This window comes from Juglans regia, chromosome 8 (genome assembly GCF_001411555.2).
Source record: "Juglans regia cultivar Chandler chromosome 8, Walnut 2.0, whole genome shotgun sequence".
Lineage (NCBI taxonomy): Eukaryota > Viridiplantae > Streptophyta > Magnoliopsida > Fagales > Juglandaceae > Juglans > Juglans regia.
Window position 1 is genome coordinate 7,570,380 of NC_049908.1, and position 18,994 is coordinate 7,589,373.

Below are 18,994 nucleotides of genomic sequence, written 5' to 3' on the forward strand. Positions count from 1 at the left end.
GAAGGAAGCTAGCTCTTCGGCCTAATGAAGAGGAAAAGAGTGCAAGAGTTTCAATTTTATATTAAAAATAAAAAATAAAAATCGAGTCACACTGGTTCAATCTGATTCTATTTTGGTCAGGTTGGTGCCTTAAATCTATTTTCTCAGATCGAGTCTAGCACAAAAATGACTATATCACACCGAGTTGTAGGCCTATATATTAGTGTATGGTGTGAGGATAATAAATAATATTTCTCTTTAAAAACATCCCGAAATATCATTATTTTAAATTTTAGTTTAGCTTAAGGCCTTGATTAGTTTAGCAGACCATCACATTCAATTTCATTTCATTTCATTTTATCTCAATATCTAAATATCATTTAAATATAAGTACTTTTTAATTTTAACTTTTTAACTTTTTTATCTAATTATTAACTAATCATTACAATTTTCAAACTTTTAAATAAAATACAAGAACAATTCAACAAATAAATTATATTCTATTTTAATTTTATAATATTTTAATTCAATTTTTTCTTTCTTATTTTTTAAAATCTTATAAAATATCTTAATTCAAATTATTTTATTATTATTTAATAATTATTTTATTATTATTTACATATTTTTCATCTCATCTATATAACTAATGAGGTCTAAGAGAGAACATTGTACCGCGGCCCGCCCAAGCATTATTCAATGGACTTACCAAATAGGCTGAATTAAAGTGGGCCCAGTTTTCACTCGATTGAGATGTGTGTCTGAAGGGCGAGACTGGGCTGCAGCGGCTTTTCTCGGAACGAGACTTCGATTTTCCGACTCAGGGCTTGCTTTCACATAGACAGAGAGAGATTCAGAGATGGGGGGAGGCCATGGAGAGGGCACGACGTACAAGGGATTCACAGTGCATCACCCGAAGCGTTGGCACGCACTCACCGGGAAGGGCTTGTGTGCTGTCATGTGGTCAGTGTTTACACTCATTTCTTTCTTTCTTCTCCTTTACGGTTAATGTGACCTTAATTTCATTTTCGCCATCAATCAATTGGTTATGTATCGAGTCAGTGACTAAGATCTAGGTTGTTCTTTTGGTCGAAAAGAAATTGATTGATACGAAAAGAACTTAATTTTGTCGGAAATGCCGTTGTTATATGTGGTTTTTTTTAATCTGCCAATACATTGGGTTCGAGCGGAAGCATAAAACTCTTTGATTTGGTGGGATGAAATTGTGAAAACGATAGCTCATTTTTCGATATTTAATTTTTGTTGTTCTATTCTTATGGGTTTCCGGATTCAATAAAGGGTTTCAGAGCTCATTTTAATTATTAGAGTATGAATGGACAACGGATCACAAGATATTAGATTTTTAATCAGCTAAATTTGAATACAAGATTAGCTGATTAGCATGTACACGAAAACATGGCAGTAATAATATGCATAGATGGATCTTTCAGAGTCTCATGGTAAATGGTTTTCACGACTATCTTTTTGTTTTTCCTACTTTTTTATGCTGGCAAGTATATGAATTTTTTTGAGAGTTGATATTTCAGGTTTTGGGTGCTCTATAGGGCCAAGCAAGATGGGCCGGTAGTATTGGTAAGAGTCAATTTGGTTTCAGATTTCTCTGTATTTTAGTTCTTGGTTATCTGGTTTTTTCTAGTTCCTTTTTTCCTTCGTGCTGTCTTTAGGGCTGGCGGCATCCATGGGAGGGTCACGACGATCATTCTAATGGCCACGGGCATGAACATTAGGTACCCTTTATCTTTCTGTGTTTAGATGCTAAGTTTTTTGGTAACTGGTTAACAGGAAATGCTGCATCTACTGCTCAAACAAAGAATTTAATCACCTCTTTGCTACTCAATTAGAAACTAATAGAGGGACTCCTATAACCTATTGATGTCATTTGATTGTTTGATGAGTCCAGATATAATAACAGATCTTTATGTCCTTAATTATTAACTAGATTTTGTTTTTACAGACTATCGCAAGCACGTGGGGTAGCAATTAAATTTTGTTTTAATATGGCATCACTAACATCCCACTAAGAAAAATCTGCAAATTCTTCACAAATTTCTTGAAGACCTCACATCTGGAGTGCAAGTGTTGCTAAAACTTCTGTTGTGGAAAATGTATATATATATTTTTTTTAACTAATGCTACTTGTTTGGATAAGGCTAATTTTGTGCTGAAAATTTTGGGGAGCCTATTTTCCCGAAAAATATTGTGCTGCTCATGGAGATTGGGGGAGCCTATTTTTGAAGGATGTCCACACTGGATATGATTTCTAATATTGAGGATTATATATATGTGCAACACTGAGTAAAGAAGATCATATTTTTCTGATCTCTGTCCCAGGATAAGAGAGATAATGTTTGAATTAGTGGTGAATGAGTTGTACGCGAGTTTGCAGCTGAAGTAGAATAATTTAAATTGCGAGGTAATATTGACCTTCTTCTTAGACAAGAGGTAGCCAACAAATGAGTTGCAATGGACCAATGCTATAGTATCTTACCCTGCCTTTCTATCAAGAAACTATATTGTTAATATTGCAAGATGCAAAATAAAATGACCAAAACATGCTCATATGTTATTTGCCTGCAGGCTGCATTCCATTCAGGGAGCTGAAAGGAGAGGCTATGAATTCTGTTGATGGGGTTCTTGGCACAAATTTCGAGTGAACTTTGTTTATTTCTGTTTCATGAATAAGGTGATTATTGTGAAGAAATGATGTGTGGACATGATGCAATGGAACTTAAAAACTCCATGTGAGCTTGTTATTCTGTAAGCATTGATACAACTCTTGGTGTTTACGTGTCATGTTTCTGGCCTTCCACCCTTTCTTGTGATATATTTTTGGAGCATCAGTGGCAGCTCCCATGGTTTATTCCATCCACAGTGAATCGTTCTTGCCCAAAACAATATCAATTGTTTCAGTTATTGCATTCAATTCATTTTAATTCACTTCTTTGTTTATTATTTATTATTTGGGGATGCAATTCTCCCCATGGTTGTTTTCACTTTGTACGTACCTAAACCGTCCTCTCCTTTTTCAGTAATAATTGCCATCGATATATAAAAATAAATCAGTGATACGTACTGAGGAGTGGGTAGGGTGTCCCATATTGGCTGTAGATTTGAGCTCTTGATCAATGTTTGATATTAATATCCTAGATATTTACTCAAATTTCATGCTGCGCGCGTAATGATAATTATAGAATGGACCTCAGGGCGGCCTTTCATTGGAAATTACATGGACCTCATGACATTAGATGTGTGGTATTTATTGCCTTTTCCAACCAATTTCGGCTGAACCCTGTACAGGCTGGTGTGCTAGCTACACAAAATCATTTTCCAATAATCGAAGTGATTTGGGCTGGTACGGTAACAGGCTTGGGTTTCCAGCTTAAGAATTGGTAAAGTTGACAACTATATAATAAAATAATATATGGTTTTTAATATTTTTCCTTTCTCTTTTATTTTAATTAGATGAATTTAAGTTTAAAAGTAATATTATTTTATGGTGAAGTTGTAAAAGAGCTGTGTTGTTCGCATGTATCAGGCCTCTTTCAGCTTTATTTGGAAGCAAGTTGAGAACCTGCTCTCAATTAATTCCAACTGGACACCAGGACTGCAGGCATGCACCATTATATTGCAAGCACTTGTGGTTTCTATTAAGATGACAAGTACAAAGTGTATACTGTACTAGTCTAATCTTCCGGCTTGAAAATTAATCTGTATTCAATGTACTATTGCAAACATCTCTGCAGAATTAGCATTTTGTGGGAAGGAAAAAGAATAGAATAAATTTGAATTAATTAAATAATGTCAATTAATATATATATATATATATATTTATATATAGCTAGCTTTGTACTGAACCCTAAGCAGTACTGGTGAGCCAGGGCGCAAGGCATGCCCAAAAATTGGAACACCAAATTAACATGGAATATTTCGGATCCCAGTGTTACATACAATATCTAGATCTAGGTAGGTAGCTATTATTAAGTTGTTAGAATGTTGAGAAGTGAAACCCTAGTCTGGATCAAACGCCTAAACATGAACTCCAACTCTGCTTCAAGATCTTCAATGGCAATCTCAGCTGCCTCCAATCTTTTATTAGCACTTTGAAGGGCCATCACATCGTAAATATCGTAAAAACTTTGGCCACTAAAGCGTACAAACTTCGAAGCAAAAGACGCTTTTGATGATTTTCTGTCCAGCCAAGGTATGGAAATGAGAGACAAAAGTGACTCCACCATAGAAACAGTAGTCTCTCTCACTTCCTTTAGCACATCCACGACTAGTTTAAGGTTGTCGTCTATTGCTGAGAGGTCCGGAGCAATAATAATGGATTTGTTCTTCATCCCTTTCAGTGAATTCAAACACTTCAATGTTTCTTTCTTCAACTTCTTTCTGTACAGATTATAAGCCGCGATTTTGCTACCTATATCCGGCTCGCCAATGCATGATATCCTACGCAACGTGAAATGAAGATCTTGGAGTTGTTCTTTGACGAGCAAAAGAACATCTTTAGAAGTGCCACACACGTCCAACAACCTTAAAGATGCCTCCGAGACTTCATGAACCCATTTTTCTTGACGTTGGTGCAGAAGAGCTCGTTGGATGGTGGGTGAGTGAAGAAGGTCATTGGCAGAGTTGTGCAAGTCTCTAAGAGCATCAAAATTTGGTCGTGCCATCTTTAGATCGAAAATAAAAAACTGAAGACTAAAGATATGTGATTGTGAAAAGGGTTTCTGGGAACGAGAAGATAGAAGCTTTTGCAGCTCATTCCTGGATTTCAAGTCTTATATATATAGAAAACAATGAAAGACAGGAAATCCTGAATCAGATCTGAGGTCTTTAGGAGTAAGGAGTAAGGACCGTGCATGCATGAAGTGTCCTTGATCGTACGCCTCGGTACAACTGGATACAGCTAATAAGACAGGAAGTTGTACGAAGGAACGTTCCAAAGATAGGCAGATAGTGAGGCAATGTGCGCAATTGTGATTCGTGAAGATATTGCTGTTGGTGATTGGACTAGTCCCCCCAAGATACACGCACGAGAGAGGGTGGTGCATGCCAACCTGGTTTTATATATATATTTAGGAAGAAGACAACATGATGTCTTGCAATAGAAAAAAAAAATTGGAGACTACTAGAGAGTAGGATCATGTACGTGAAGAAAAATATGAAAGCTAGAGAGTAGTAACGTTTTGTTTTCTCTGTGCACGACATGGAATCTAAGATCCGCATTGTGTTGAGGATAATTCGATCGGAGCTTCCAGGAAATACTGCAGAAAGTTCGTAGATATTTCCTCAGTGTACACTAGCTAGAAATCCACTGTGTTATTATTTTATGCTGTGGCCAATGGTTGATGATCAGATTATCAACCGACGAAGACGGTGGTACTTACTCTAGTTATGCGGATCCATGCAGGTCTGATGAAATAAATAAATGAGAAAGAGAAATATTTGGTCACAAAGTAATTTTATAAAAATAAATTTATAAATTGACATGACTTAACGCAGTACATGATCAAATTATAAAATTATTTTTATTGTAAAGTATATGATCTAACGTATCACATGATCGTCATGACAGTTTGTGAGTTTACTTATACGAAATATCTTTATAGTTGTAACACTTCTTAATGAAAAATAAATGAGACACAAATTTTATATAGTTTAACGTGGAAAAATATCTCTAAATTTTTGTCTAAATTTAATGGTCTAAAATGTATGAAAGAGACATGAATTTTACATACTACAATATCGATCTAACTATTTCTCCTGATCAAACCTTAAGTTCCAGTAAAAACTTGACAGGAATTTGTAGGCCATTGTATTAAACGGATCATTAGATACAAACTAGATCGATCTTAGCTCACACTTGTCCGTTGAAGAAATTTCTCGAGGAGAAGAGAAGGAAATTAGAAGAAGCTAAAGTGGAAGTTGAAGATGAGATCCCTCTTTTGTTCAGCCGTGTCCCTCATTCTTCTAGCTATAGCTAGTCTTTTCTACCTCCTCTGGTCACTTTTTTACCTGCCTATTGCCCAACACAAACCTTTTCAAGAAGGTGAAAATATTGTTAAGTAGTGCCGGAAACGTTATATATATATCTTGCCTATAACTTAAAAGCATGTATAACATCTACAGTAATGAGCAGTAAAAACAGTATGTCATGCGTCCAACACTTTTTCTTCGTCTCTCATTCTTTTGCATCTCATTCTTCTGCATAATATTTTCTTTATTTTCAGTTACAATTTTACTTCTTCGTTGATTCTTCGTTGAGTACCAACATCTGGTTAGCAATATATTGTGGCGGTCGGAAATATCTAAGCTGTGTCGATAGAAGGCATGCAGTCCATATATATCTCGTGCTTTTCAAGCATTTGCAGATTTTTCGAACTGAAGTGGAAGAAGAAAAAAATTTTGCAGTGCTGTTTGAGGATTCTTCACGCCTTTGGTATGCAAAATTATTCTAATTCTACTTCTATATCTTCTTTCCATACTTTTCCAGTGCTGTTTGTTTTTCTCTTTCTCGCATATTTCTCTATTTCTCGCATATTCTTCTCGGCAATTCTTCTTGTTTTTCTTCTTCGTTTCCCTTCTTCGGCAATTCTTCTTGTTTTGCAATATCTGTTTTCTTTGTTCTTCGTTTGCTTTTGGTTTGAAAAGAGCGAGAGAGAAAGTTGCCGTGTGTGTCCGAATGGTAGTGTGCGACGGAGAGAGAAACGGAGGTTCGTGGTGGCCGGATCTGGTGGAGGTTGTCGCCAGTGTGAAGTGGTGGAGGTGCAGTGGCGTGGGTGGCCGCGTACGGCGGCTCACGTTCACAGAAATCGGACAAACCCATTTCGGATGGGTTTCCACGGGGGAGAGACACAGCTGCGCGTAGGGGACATCCGTCGTGGCTGCGTTGGTCGCCGGCGTGAGGGGGACTTGCCGGTGGAGGCGGTGACGCTGGCCGACGCATGGCGGCGCCGAGCTGGGCTGAAACACAATGGCTCCGTCGGATGAATCGCGCACCAGAGAAGAGAGAAACCGTGAGGGAAAAAAAAAGTATAAAATGAGGTCCGTGGGTTGAATCGGGCACCAGAGAAGAGAGCGTGAGGAAAAAAAAATATATATATATATATATAAAATCACTAAAAAAAATAAGTATAAAATCATTAAAAAAAATTATTAATCTGTAAAAAATAATCATTGTTTTTAATTAATAATAATAAATTTCTATTTTTTGAAAGATCTAATATCAGTTTATTAAATCTTTCGAAAAATATGTAAATCACTATATAGTGTATAAGACTGTCTAAATATTATATATATTTCTAATAGGAACTTTAAATTATTAACATAACTTGATGAAACATAATAGAACCAAAATTTACTAATTTTAAAAAAATAGGACTCATAAGTAGAACAAATACCGCACTATTTTTGTTTTCGACCACCTTATGTGAGGAGTCTTTGTCAACTATAAATGTGTGGGCCTAAGGTTAAGCAGTAGATGGAACCTGAACCCGTGACAGCCATGTAGTAACATAAATGATGGGGATTGTGATTTGTAAGCCCAACAGATAACGTATGGACGGCCCAAGATTTTACTTTGTCTATATTAGAACCGACAATAACATAGCTTGGTAACACAACTGGTCGCATACTTTGGATCTATTCAAAAAAAATTAAAAAAATCCACAACTGGGCCTACTATTTGCATGAGTTATTGAGATTAAATATAAATAAATCTTACACCATCATATAAAAAATCCACACTGAATATATATTTCACTTTTTTATTTTTCTTTTCTTTTTTTATGTATATTTTTAATCATCATAAACATTTTTTAAAAAAATAAAAAATTTACAACATCATTAAAAAACACTTCCTTAATCACTAGGTTAAAAAAAAAAAAATTTGGCAAACGTCCATTGGACGTTACATTACCGCTAGTATATATATATATATATATATATATGACTTTCTTTCTAATTAGCTAGTACAGTACATGGTGATACAAATTAATACGCGACATGCACATGATATAAATGAAATTATTATGTTCAAATTATTCGAACATATATCAGTACTCTTCCTTCGACAAAACGCAACATCGAATTTTGAAATGTTGAGGCGACAGATGAATTAGATGTCTAGATGCATGGACTTGAACATGAATTTTGAAGTGCACATCATGCAAACTTTCTGTCATAAGTTTTTTGCAAGTAAATCTTGGATAATTATTGATTACTATGAGTTCCAATCCCTTGCAGCTAATTGGTGGATTTCAACAATGCGGATCGATGTGGTGTGTTAATTCTTTGTTAGGGCGTATACTCGCATTGTTGATGCAATTTTTTGGCATGGTCGAAATCCAACAATACGGTTGAACGGCTCTGATGATGAATTGGGCGTTGATATAGTACAACTTGAACGTCCATCCATGAAAATAAATAGTAAATAAATAGAGATGCAAAGATTTACGATGTTTGGCATAAAGGCCTGCATCCACGAATCGTTTAGGGGCAAAACCCATTATATTTGATGATTTGTACAACCTCTCATGGTCTCATACATCTCTCAAAACAATGAAGGAAATTAGAGTTTGATGAAGGTTGAAGACGATGCCTTCCTTACGAGAGAAAATCTGAGGGGCCTTTGTATGTAGAGAAGTCTCTGTAAAATTTAAAGAGATTCCCTCCCTTTATAGATGTCTCTTTCCTTAATTGGAGTGTTAACTCATACTTGCCATATGTTGTTTTTTCCTTATACAATCAACTTACCTTGTCCCTTCTTTCTTGGTGATAGATTCCCAATGGGCTGGACCCACTTCGAATTATATCCAACACTCGCCATACATCTTGCCATATAAGTTCTATATATATATATATATTGCAGACTATTGGACAATGCCATTTTGTAGAGGCAAAGTTGCGGGACAAGCAACTACTCGATTGCTTCTTACACTTTTATTACGTCATAGAGTAATGTTAGGAACAAGCCTTAATTGTATAAGTCTTGCATAATTTTTACACAAAGAAAAATTGAACTTTTCACACTTTTTCGTGGTGTGATCCATTTTTTTATAAAAGATCTGTACTAAATTTATACATTTAAAATTTGTATATATCATTATTCTTACATAACATATGTTTCGGACCTTCGGTTGTCCTTAGTTGTACGTCTACATTATTAATTCGGATTTTACGAAGTGGGGTAGAAGTGTTTGACTACTACTAGTTGTTGATTAGAGCTAGCAATAATACTGGAATGGATAAAATCTCCTAGCCTATGTGGAGCCCCAAGCCCAGCCCATGATGTGCCATTAGGAACAGACAAACAAAAGACAAGAAGGAGACTATAGTTAAGGAAGGAAAAAGGTGTTAGGATGAAAAGAAATGAAGTGACGGGAAATGAGGGAAAAGAGAGGAAAGGGTTAGATGTGCAGTAAAGAGAGCGACAGGAGGAAAATATGAAGCAATATAAAGCATACTTTTTCACCAACCATTAACAGGGGCTTAACAAAGAGGGATTATGATAGAGCTTATTCAACTGGAAAATTTCAGCTTTATTATTTGTATAGTGAGTTACGAGAGATTATGATAGACGGTAATATACTCTCATTTATAGTGAATTTGTATCCCAAATGACTCGTAAACGTAGGTCATGTATCGAACTACGTAAATCTATGTGTTTTGTTTCCTATTTATTTTTGTTGTATTTATATTCTATTGTCTGTAATGGATGTACATACAGATGCCACTTTGGACTCCCCTCGTGGGTCCCAAACAACCCTGATCGAGGCCTAAATCTTCATCGTGGGCCAAGAATAACTCTTTCTTCCTCTTTAACCGGATGGTTACAAAACACACCTTAACAATACCTTAACAAATACATATGGTAAAACTTGTAGTTTATAAATTTAAGGTGATCATTGATTCAATGCCCCCTTATATGCGTAAAGCCCCGTGTCCCCCGATCGACGACGTACGTACATTCAAACTTTCAACAATTTCAACTTGTTGCATGCATGGCGTCTTATATAAATTCAAGAAAGCTAAATATCATAGTCAACGAATCTTTATTTAAAAATCTCTTTCACCTTAATTTTGCTGTTATTTCTCACTAGCTAGCTAGAAGAAGTGGACTACTGAGTTATCACCAATGATGCATGTTACACTAAAGGGAACATTATTCTTCGTTTTAAATCATATTTAAAATAAATAAAAAAATGAAGACGGAACCTCCACAACTTTATTAACCCAAACTCTCCCACCAAACAAAAAAAAAAAAATTAAAAACCAAACGAAAAAAAAAAAAAAAACATCACAATCTACGTACGCCTTACATAAGCGCCCATATCCATTTTATCTTAATTTTAACCTATACAAGTCAGCTCTCAAAGAATGTAGAAGCTGCGCAACATCTAAAAATAAATTAATAAATCATTTTTAATCATATTATTAATTATATTTGTTATGTAATATATTTTAAATAATTATTAATATTTAAGCGATTGACGTGTGAAATAATTTAAACATATAACATATAAATATGACTTAAGATAATAAATAAATTCGTGACAAAAAAGCTGCTCTCCACCACGAGGCAGCCGTGTGATTGACCCATTTTCTCTGACAAAAACAAAGCCGCCACCACGAAGAGATCGATCCCACCTCTCTATTTTTCTTGATATTCTTGCTTAATTAATTAATTCAATTTCAGTACAGCTTGTATATATGTTCGTAGTTGGATTCTAAACGACACAACATATAACAGGTGATCATTTTCTTACAAATTTATAATACTTGAGGAAGTTGTACACGTAATTAACGTACTTGCCCTCCCTCTTTTTGTATTCTCTTATACGAGGAAATACATGCATGCATTGATTGATTATATATCTAAAGATAAGATCATGAGGATAGCATTAATTCGTGCAACCTTTTGGTGTGTATATATATATATATAGTTCATCTTTGGGATTGGATGCGCAGTACTCTCCGATGATATGTCGTTCTCTAGAGTACTGCCGTCCGAGCCTTCAAACTCTTGAGAGTCAAAGCGAGCGAACTGATGATCAAGGAATTAGGTCATCACCACGCAGAAAAAAACAGCTGTTTTGTGGACGATATGAAGTCAACATTTTTAGGCGCGCACACACATATATATATATATATACACATGTGTTTAATTTAAAGTCTATATGTTCACACATGATCGATCGTGCTTATTTCTTGATGCTGCAATCCACGAAAAAATGCTAATTAATTAATTCCCACGGATACCCAAATTAACGAGAACATGCATGCATGTAGTACTACTGTTATAATCAAACGTCATGTCGACCTTTCTACAGTATACTTCCGCGAAGATTACTGGCTCTTTAAAATGCTTCTTTCGGTTTGACAAATTCAACAAAAAGACTATACGACAAGAGATCAGGGGATTAGAATTCAAAGACTGGGCCATTTTTTATTCCTTCTACTGTGTTTGGAGTGGAGAAATATCGCTACTTATAAGATGATACTTTGAAATTTTGAAGCAGCCGGCTCAGAAAGTCGAAAGCAAACTAGGGAAAATATAAACTTTGCAGGTTATAATAAATATAAATAATTAAATATATTTCTTCTTATCGATTTAACGAGAATAATTCGCTATTATATATCTGTATCTTAACGATAAGAAAAAAATAATAAATTCACATCACTTTTCACAATATTTTACATAATTATATTTAAAAATAAGAGTTATTTTTATAAAAAGATTTTACAAAAATAACATTACCTTATAAATATATCTTCATTTTAAAATATATCATATTGTGTGAATATCATTACTCGATGTTATATTTTTAATATTCTCTCTCACATTTGAACCAAATTCTCCTTTAATGAATGATTAACCCAATACATAAAATATTTAATTAAAAGAATTAGAGTATAGATTGAGAATTCAAATTCAGAAAGCTGCTTTAATTCTATATATATTAAATCATTCTATCTCTAAAAAGTTTAAGTTTAACTAAAATTAAATAAATATAATTATTTATATTATATATATTTTTTAAGGGCTTCCAGAAATACGACCAAAACAGTTGCAATTAGGGTCAGGTAAGAGGTACACCAAAGAGCCAGTCAGCCAATAATGGAATCCAAAGAAAGAAGACAGACTCAAATCTCGTACGTACTACTGTACCTTTACTCTGTCGGTGGGATAGTCTTCCTCTAAACATAGTCTGTTTTCACAATTTTTTCAATTTATCTAATTTTTAATTATTATTATTATTTTTTTAAATTTCTACATAAAATAAAATAAATAATTTAAATTTTTCAAATTTTAAAATAAAATAATATTTTATTTAATTTTTAATTTTAATCTCAATTTATGTCATCTCATCTCATCTCATCTTATTTACAAAAACAAACGAGCTAATTTATCTTATTTAATTATTATAATTCTTTTAATTTTTATATAAAATATAATAAATTTTTTAAATTTTAAAATAATAATAATATTAAAAAATAGTATTTTATTCAACTTTTAAACTTGATTTAAGAAAATATTATTATTCTTGGAATTTATTTTAATTTTTTTTTATCTTGAATCTTGATGGATTTAAATTAAAAGGTAATAATATTTTATTTAAAAATTATATAAAAATTCTATCTTTTTTTAAACGTAAAATATGGAGTATGGTAAAGATTATGTGATAAAACTCTTTCAAAAAATCTTTATAACCTCCTAACACTTCACACTCCATATTATTTTTAATTTTTATTATTTTATTATTTTATTAAATATTTATTATATGAATAATGAATAAAAAATTTAAAATAATTTAAAAAGAATAAATTCAAAAATTTTTTTTAAAAAAATATTAAAAATTTAAAAAATTTAAAAAAGAGTGGAGTGTGGAGTGTGGTGGAGGTTGTATAGCAAAGCTCAAACTCTTTTAACTATTTGAGAACTTCTGTCGGCTTTGATACACCCAATGGGTTGCAAAAGGCAGGAGCATGTTAAGAGGTACGGAACTCCTGCTACGTACGTACCGACAGAAGCGAGGTTTAACCTAAGATCTAAATAAACTACTTTTTAATAATAAGCTGTACTATTTGTTTAAATAAGAAAGAATGGCTGGTGCACTCTTATGTATCTAATATTATTTTTAATTTATATCATACTAACGGCATATAAATGAATGAATTAAAAAAAAGTTCATTTTACAGATATAGTATTTTACTATATGCAATGAGGGCCAGCAAGCAATTAGTCCGTACAGTCATCAACGGGTAAATTAATGAGTTTTGCTGTATATAAATTGAGGTATTAACGCACTATTTATAATTTAAAAAAACAATATATATATTTTTTTAGCATAGTTGATTTAGAAAGTTTTCACATTAACAATCATAATAAATTCATAAATTAATATGATTTTATATAATACGTTAAATTTATCATATAATTCACACTGTTACTCTACTTATACCACTCTGATCGTTTGGTGAATTTCTTTTTTAATTTAATGAAAAAGAAAGTAATTTTAAGTATATTTATGTATTTTTTGATTTTTTAAAAATGTTTTAATATATTAAAAATGTAAAAAAAATAAACAAAAAATAAAAATCGATAAAACCGAATTGGTATTCTAGAAGGTAGAGTAGTCTGACTCTATAAAAAAAAAAATAATAATGCATCTTTCGAAGCTGCCTCCCAAGAGCCGGTCTATCTTCCCCATTTGCAGTACCCACTTTTAAAGTTGTGTTTAGATGTTGAAGTGAGTTGAATTGAGTTGAGTTGAGATGATAAAATATTGTTAGAATATTATTTTTTAATATTATTATTATTTTAAAATTTAAAAAAATTGAATTGTTTATTATATTTTATATTGAAATTTAAAAAAATTATAATGATGAGTTGAGATAAGTTGAGAGATGTTTATAAACCAAACGAAGCCTAAAGTCGTTTGCGTGGTAAGTAGTGGTTGACAAATTTGGACAGAGAGAGCTCGATCGACGATCTTGGTCTTTGGCATTCAAAACCGAACTTTGATCAAAGCTGATGATCTGGAGCTCAAAGTCTCCATCAAGGGCTTGCTTTATGTCAATTAGGATTAGACCACCTTAATTCTTTCGTCTCTGCTAAAACAACATAGTTATCCTTTAAGAAATTTAAAATTTAATTGTTCATATAAATTATTTTAAATGAATCTGATATTATTAAGGGTGTAAACTCAAATCGAAAAATTGAAAAATCAGACCAGACCGGATCGGTTTTATCGGTTTTGAACCGGTCCGATCCGGAACCGGTTTTTAAAATGTAAAAATCGGCTGGTTTCGGTCCGCTTCCGCTTTCAGGATTTTTTGGACAAGACCGAACCGGTTGATTAAAAAAAATAAAAAATAATATTTTTATATATAAGTTTTATACAAAATATTTTATATATATTAAATATTTTATATATATTAAATATTAATATATATAAGTTTTATATATAATGTATAATTATAAATTTTTATGTGAAATTTTATATATAACATATATATTCATATATGAAATAATTTCTTATTATAATTTATAAATTATTACATAAAATGTTAATACTAAATCACTAAAAGTTTATAACTAATACTAATATATAACTTATAACTATACCAATAGTCTAATATTAATACTATTATATAGTCTAATATATTAATAAAAGTATAAAACAGTTTTTTTTTTTAAATCAAAATTTTTTTTTTATAAATAAATTTTTAATGACAAATTGTGAAATTTACATTTTAAAATAACCGGAAAACCGGATCGGACCGGACCGGACCGGACCGGAAACCGGTAAAACCGAAAGTACCGGCTTAGGAGGGTAATCGGTGCGTAATCGGTTTTGAAAAATACAAAACCGGTACATACCGGTTCAGTCCTAGATTTTATCCAAAACCAGACCAGACCAGACCGGTTACACCCCTAAATATTATATATATCATATGAAATATAATTCACATATTAACTTTTAATAAATCATAATCCATGCTAGCAGACCCGACAATATAATATATATGCTTTTTTGTTTGGCATGTAAACAACATCATCTTGGTTGTTTTAGGTCTCGTTTATTTTTATAGATGAAATAAATTGAGATTAAAATTAAAAATACTTAAATAAAATATTATTATAATATATTTTTTAATATTATTTTTTATTTAAAATTTGAAAAAGTTAAATTATTTATTTTATTTTGTGTGAAAATTTTAAAAAATTATAATGATGAGATGAGTTGATAAGAGTTACGAAAACAAATGAAGTCTTAGTTTTTTTTATCATGATCATCATCCTGTTTTATGTTACAACCCTTTAATACTTCACCCATAGTTTTTTTTTTTAATAAAGGTTGCATAATATTTATCTTCAACTCAAAAAAGAATTAGAAAAATGGTTACCAAAAAAAAAAAAAAATCAATGTCTATATATATATATATATATAGAGTAAAGTCTCGTGCACTCACTTTGAAAAAAAAAAGTAAGGTTCATCATTAAAAATGTAATTTTTCATGTAGTCACATATTTATCTACTTTTTTAAAATGGAATATGTGAGGCTTGTACATCCTAAAACTACAAATATCATTTATCATAATATATATATATAATTATTCTTGAAAGAGCACACAATAAAGATTAAGGCCGCCTGATTTGAATAATGAGATGATATGATATGATATGATATGTGAATAGTAGTGAAATAATTTATAAATAGTAATGAAATGATTTGAGTTGAGATGTTTTATAAGATTTTGGAAAAAAATAAAAAATTGAATAAAAATATTATAAAATTAAAATATTGTAAAAATATTATTTTTTAATATAATTTTTATTTTGAGATTTGAAATTTTTTTTTCTATTTTTATGGAAATTTAGAAAAATTGTAATGATTAAATAAAAATTTTAAAATTTAAAATTAAAAAATATTTAAATTTATAGTATTTAAATATTGAAATAATCTGAGGTGAGACAGAGAGCTTCAACATCCAAATCAACCTAAAGTTTCACAACACATTCTCTGTGTGAGAGAGAGAGAGAGAGAAGATTCCGGGTATCTTTGTCGTGCAATAGATTCCTGGGTTCCTAACTACACGTGGCGCTAAAGGAGTCCACGGATGACCGAACAAATTCTAGCTTGCTGTGGGGTTCGATCTATAGATATATGATCCTTTCGCTATTGGCATGGGAGGCACGACTCTAAAAATGATCTCATCTTGAATACACTCAGCTGAGTTAATAACTAGCTAGACAGGGAAAAGGCAGAAATAGAAAAGAAAAAAACCACAAATTAAATCGATCGGGATTCAAGCTGCCGGGAGAGATGCAGGCCGGGAAGATGGTGAAGTCAAGGTTCAACAAAGTCTGCGTTTTCTGTGGGAGCAGCACTGGCGCAAGAGACTGCTACCGTGAAGCTGCGGTGGAACTAGGCCAAGAGCTGGTATATATATAAATAATCTACTGTTCAAAGTGCATGCCGGCCTTTTGTATTTGGTTCTTCATTAATCTTTCTAGCTACCTGTGCCTGTAATTATTCTATATAAATATATATATATATAAGGGTGAACAGATTAAGCTTTGGTTTGAAAATTTCTAGCCTTTTTTCCTTGGTGCTGTACTTACTGATTAATTGGTTTTCTCGAGGAAGGTATCGAGGAGGTTGGATCTTGTTTATGGAGGAGGAAGCGTTGGATTAATGGGCTTAGTCTCTCAGGAGGTACACCGTGGTGGTGGACATGTGCTTGGGTACTATGCTGTACAATCTGCAACATTCTCATCCATTATTTTTGGGTCCGTAATATTCCATATTCATGCTCGTTTCGATGTGCTAATAACAGCTAATTATTCTTTTCGCAGAATCATTCCCAAGACTTTGATGAGCAAAGAGGTATATAGATATATATATATATATATCTACATGAGCCTCATGTAGGAATTAATTTCTTTCTGTGTTTATATATATATATATATATATATATATATATGGATTGATTTTCTTGATAGCAGATAACTGGGGAAACAGTCGGGGAGGTCAGGCCTGTAGCCGACATGCACCAAAGGAAGGCCGAGATGGCCCGCCATTCTGACTGTTTTATTGCTCTTCCAGGTCTCTCTCTCTCTTCTCTCTCTCTCTCTCTCTCTCTCAAGCAGTGGATAATTCTCTTACGTCTGGTTTTTATGCATAAGATTAGGTGGTTATGGAACTTTGGAAGAGTTATTGGAAGTCATAACATGGGCCCAGCTTGGCATCCACGACAAGCCTGTAAATTGAATTCTTTATTTCAAAAAACTAATAATTATGCAAACATTACATAATTATTTAAAAAAAATAAATGCGATTGTATATAATATTATTCATCCATAAATTTTTACAGGTAGGTTTGCTTAACGTGGACGGCTACTACAACCACCTTCTATCATTCATAGACAAAGCGGTTGATGATGGCTTTATCAGGCCATCTCAGCGCAGTATTATCGTCTCTGCTTCTAACTCCAGAGAGCTTGTTCAAAAACTCGAGGTGGGGGTTAATTGATAAAATCGTTGTTTATTAGATTATAAAATTATTTTTATTATAAAATACATCTAATATATCATATGATTTAATAGGAATACGTTCCCCTCCACGATGGGGTAATTTATAAGGCCCAGTGGGAGGCTGAACAGATAGAGCTCAATGCTTCTATGCAGACTGGTATTGCTCGTTAATTAAGAGTACTTTTTTTTTTTTTTTCTTGTTTCTTTCATTTAGTTTGAGTATTTCAGGGGAGAGAAAGAAAGCAGTTTTGTTACTCTCTATTTCTCTCTTCCAATTACTTTGTATTTATGTCTGGTCTAAAATGGATATCAGGAGATTCCATGGTTTGATAACTAAAAGAAAAGTGGCAGCTCCATCGTTTGTTTTTCACTGGAAAAGACAAATTCCGAAAATGGCAAATGATTCATCCAATGTATAAGGAAAAAGAAAAATTCCTTTCCCACGTGTGTATTATATATATATATATAATATTAATATTAATATGTTTCTTCATTTTATTTCTTTATTTTGACCGTTTATATATTTAATTTTTTTAATAATTAAGAAAATTATTATTAATATATTGATATTTTTTATTTTTTAAATATATTTAAAAAAATATTTGAAATAAAAAGAAAAAAAAATACAAATTGGCCGGGCAACACATAAAGTAGGCACATTTATGCGGTAGAATAGTGTCACTTATATATATATATATATATATATGAGAAAAAGTCAGATTATTTTTTCGTTTAGAGTAGCTCGCTCAATTTTATCATTTTTATATTTTGAATTTTTTTTCATATTTTTTTAATATATTTAAAAATTTTTAAAAATTAAAAAAATACAATACACTTAAAAATATTTTCTTAATTATTAAATAAAAAATTTTAAAAAATAGTCAAATGATTAAATAGAGCTGTACAAACGGAAGGCAAAATAGTTTTTTCTTATGAGAAATGCTGCTGCTCCGCTGGTGGCTCCCTTCGGATGATTTTTTTTTTTAAATATTTAAAAGTATTTAAAAAAAAAGGGGGGGGGTAAAAATTAAAATGCACTGTCGGTCAGCTAGAGCCGCCTATACATATAATATATTATTTTCATGGCGGACATGACATGACATGGCCATGATGCATGACATGCATTCAATCATCTCTGGCCGTTAAAACGCGTGTCCTAAAAAAGAACACGCTTTCATCAGTTTTCAGAGTCATCTGTTTCCTACACTCATACTACTCCTATCCGATTGTGAGAAATGATCCATATAGATAGGGAAATTTTAAAGGAAATACGTTTGTTACAAGCGCTTTGTTTAAACGGCGTGTATACGTGTTCGACGTGGAGATATTTAATAAAAGAGAGATCAAATTGATAAGAGAGATTGAGCTGATGAAAGAGAAAACTTATGAGAGAAGAAAAAATTATTTTAAATTCGACGTGATATGTACGACTATATGTCAATTATATCTA

The 18,994-nt window shown here is 32.2% G+C and overlaps 3 protein-coding genes across 3 annotated transcripts; 2 read left to right on the forward strand and 1 right to left on the reverse strand.

The window, feature by feature from the left end:
- The first annotated feature begins 726 nt into the window (after positions 1-726).
- LOC109004288 (NADH dehydrogenase [ubiquinone] 1 beta subcomplex subunit 2) lies at positions 727-2,920 on the forward strand. Its single transcript, XM_018982797.2, has 4 exons — positions 727-939; positions 1,524-1,569; positions 1,662-1,724; positions 2,575-2,920. The coding sequence occupies exons 1-3, from the start codon at positions 836-838 to the stop codon at positions 1,722-1,724; spliced, it is 213 nt and encodes a 70-aa protein (XP_018838342.1). The 5' UTR covers positions 727-835; the 3' UTR covers positions 2,575-2,920.
- A 926-nt stretch (positions 2,921-3,846) lies between these two features.
- LOC109004274 lies at positions 3,847-4,732 on the reverse strand. The gene has a single exon (XM_018982779.2). It carries the CDS (start codon positions 4,668-4,670, stop codon positions 3,975-3,977), a length of 696 nt encoding a protein of 231 aa, XP_018838324.1. The 5' UTR covers positions 4,671-4,732; the 3' UTR covers positions 3,847-3,974.
- Positions 4,733-16,218: 11,486 nt separating this feature from the next.
- Positions 16,219-17,901, forward strand: LOC109004275 (cytokinin riboside 5'-monophosphate phosphoribohydrolase LOG5-like). The gene is made up of 7 exons (XM_035693163.1): positions 16,219-16,449; positions 16,657-16,754; positions 16,866-16,896; positions 17,016-17,115; positions 17,201-17,271; positions 17,384-17,527; positions 17,617-17,901. Exons 1-7 carry the CDS (start codon positions 16,333-16,335, stop codon positions 17,713-17,715), a joined length of 660 nt encoding a protein of 219 aa, XP_035549056.1. The 5' UTR covers positions 16,219-16,332; the 3' UTR covers positions 17,716-17,901.
- The last annotated feature ends 1,093 nt before the right edge of the window (positions 17,902-18,994 follow it).

Bases quoted from the DNA above. Each gene is read 5' to 3' on its own strand.
- LOC109004288 (XM_018982797.2), top strand. From the start codon at position 836: ATGGGGGGAGGCCATGGAGAGGGCACGACGTACAAGGGATTCACAGTG. The intron at 940-1,523 runs GTCAGTGTTTAC...TTGATATTTCAG, and splicing joins GGCTTGTGTGCTGTCATGTG to GTTTTGGGTGCTCTATAGGG. The intron at 1,570-1,661 runs GTAAGAGTCAAT...TGCTGTCTTTAG, and splicing joins AAGATGGGCCGGTAGTATTG to GGCTGGCGGCATCCATGGGA.
- LOC109004274 (XM_018982779.2), bottom strand. From the start codon at position 4,670: ATGGCACGACCAAATTTTGATGCTCTTAGAGACTTGCACAACTCTGCC.
- LOC109004275 (XM_035693163.1), top strand. From the start codon at position 16,333: ATGCAGGCCGGGAAGATGGTGAAGTCAAGGTTCAACAAAGTCTGCGTT. The intron at 17,272-17,383 runs GTAAATTGAATT...AAATTTTTACAG, and splicing joins TTGGCATCCACGACAAGCCT to GTAGGTTTGCTTAACGTGGA. The intron at 17,528-17,616 runs GTGGGGGTTAAT...ATGATTTAATAG, and splicing joins AGCTTGTTCAAAAACTCGAG to GAATACGTTCCCCTCCACGA.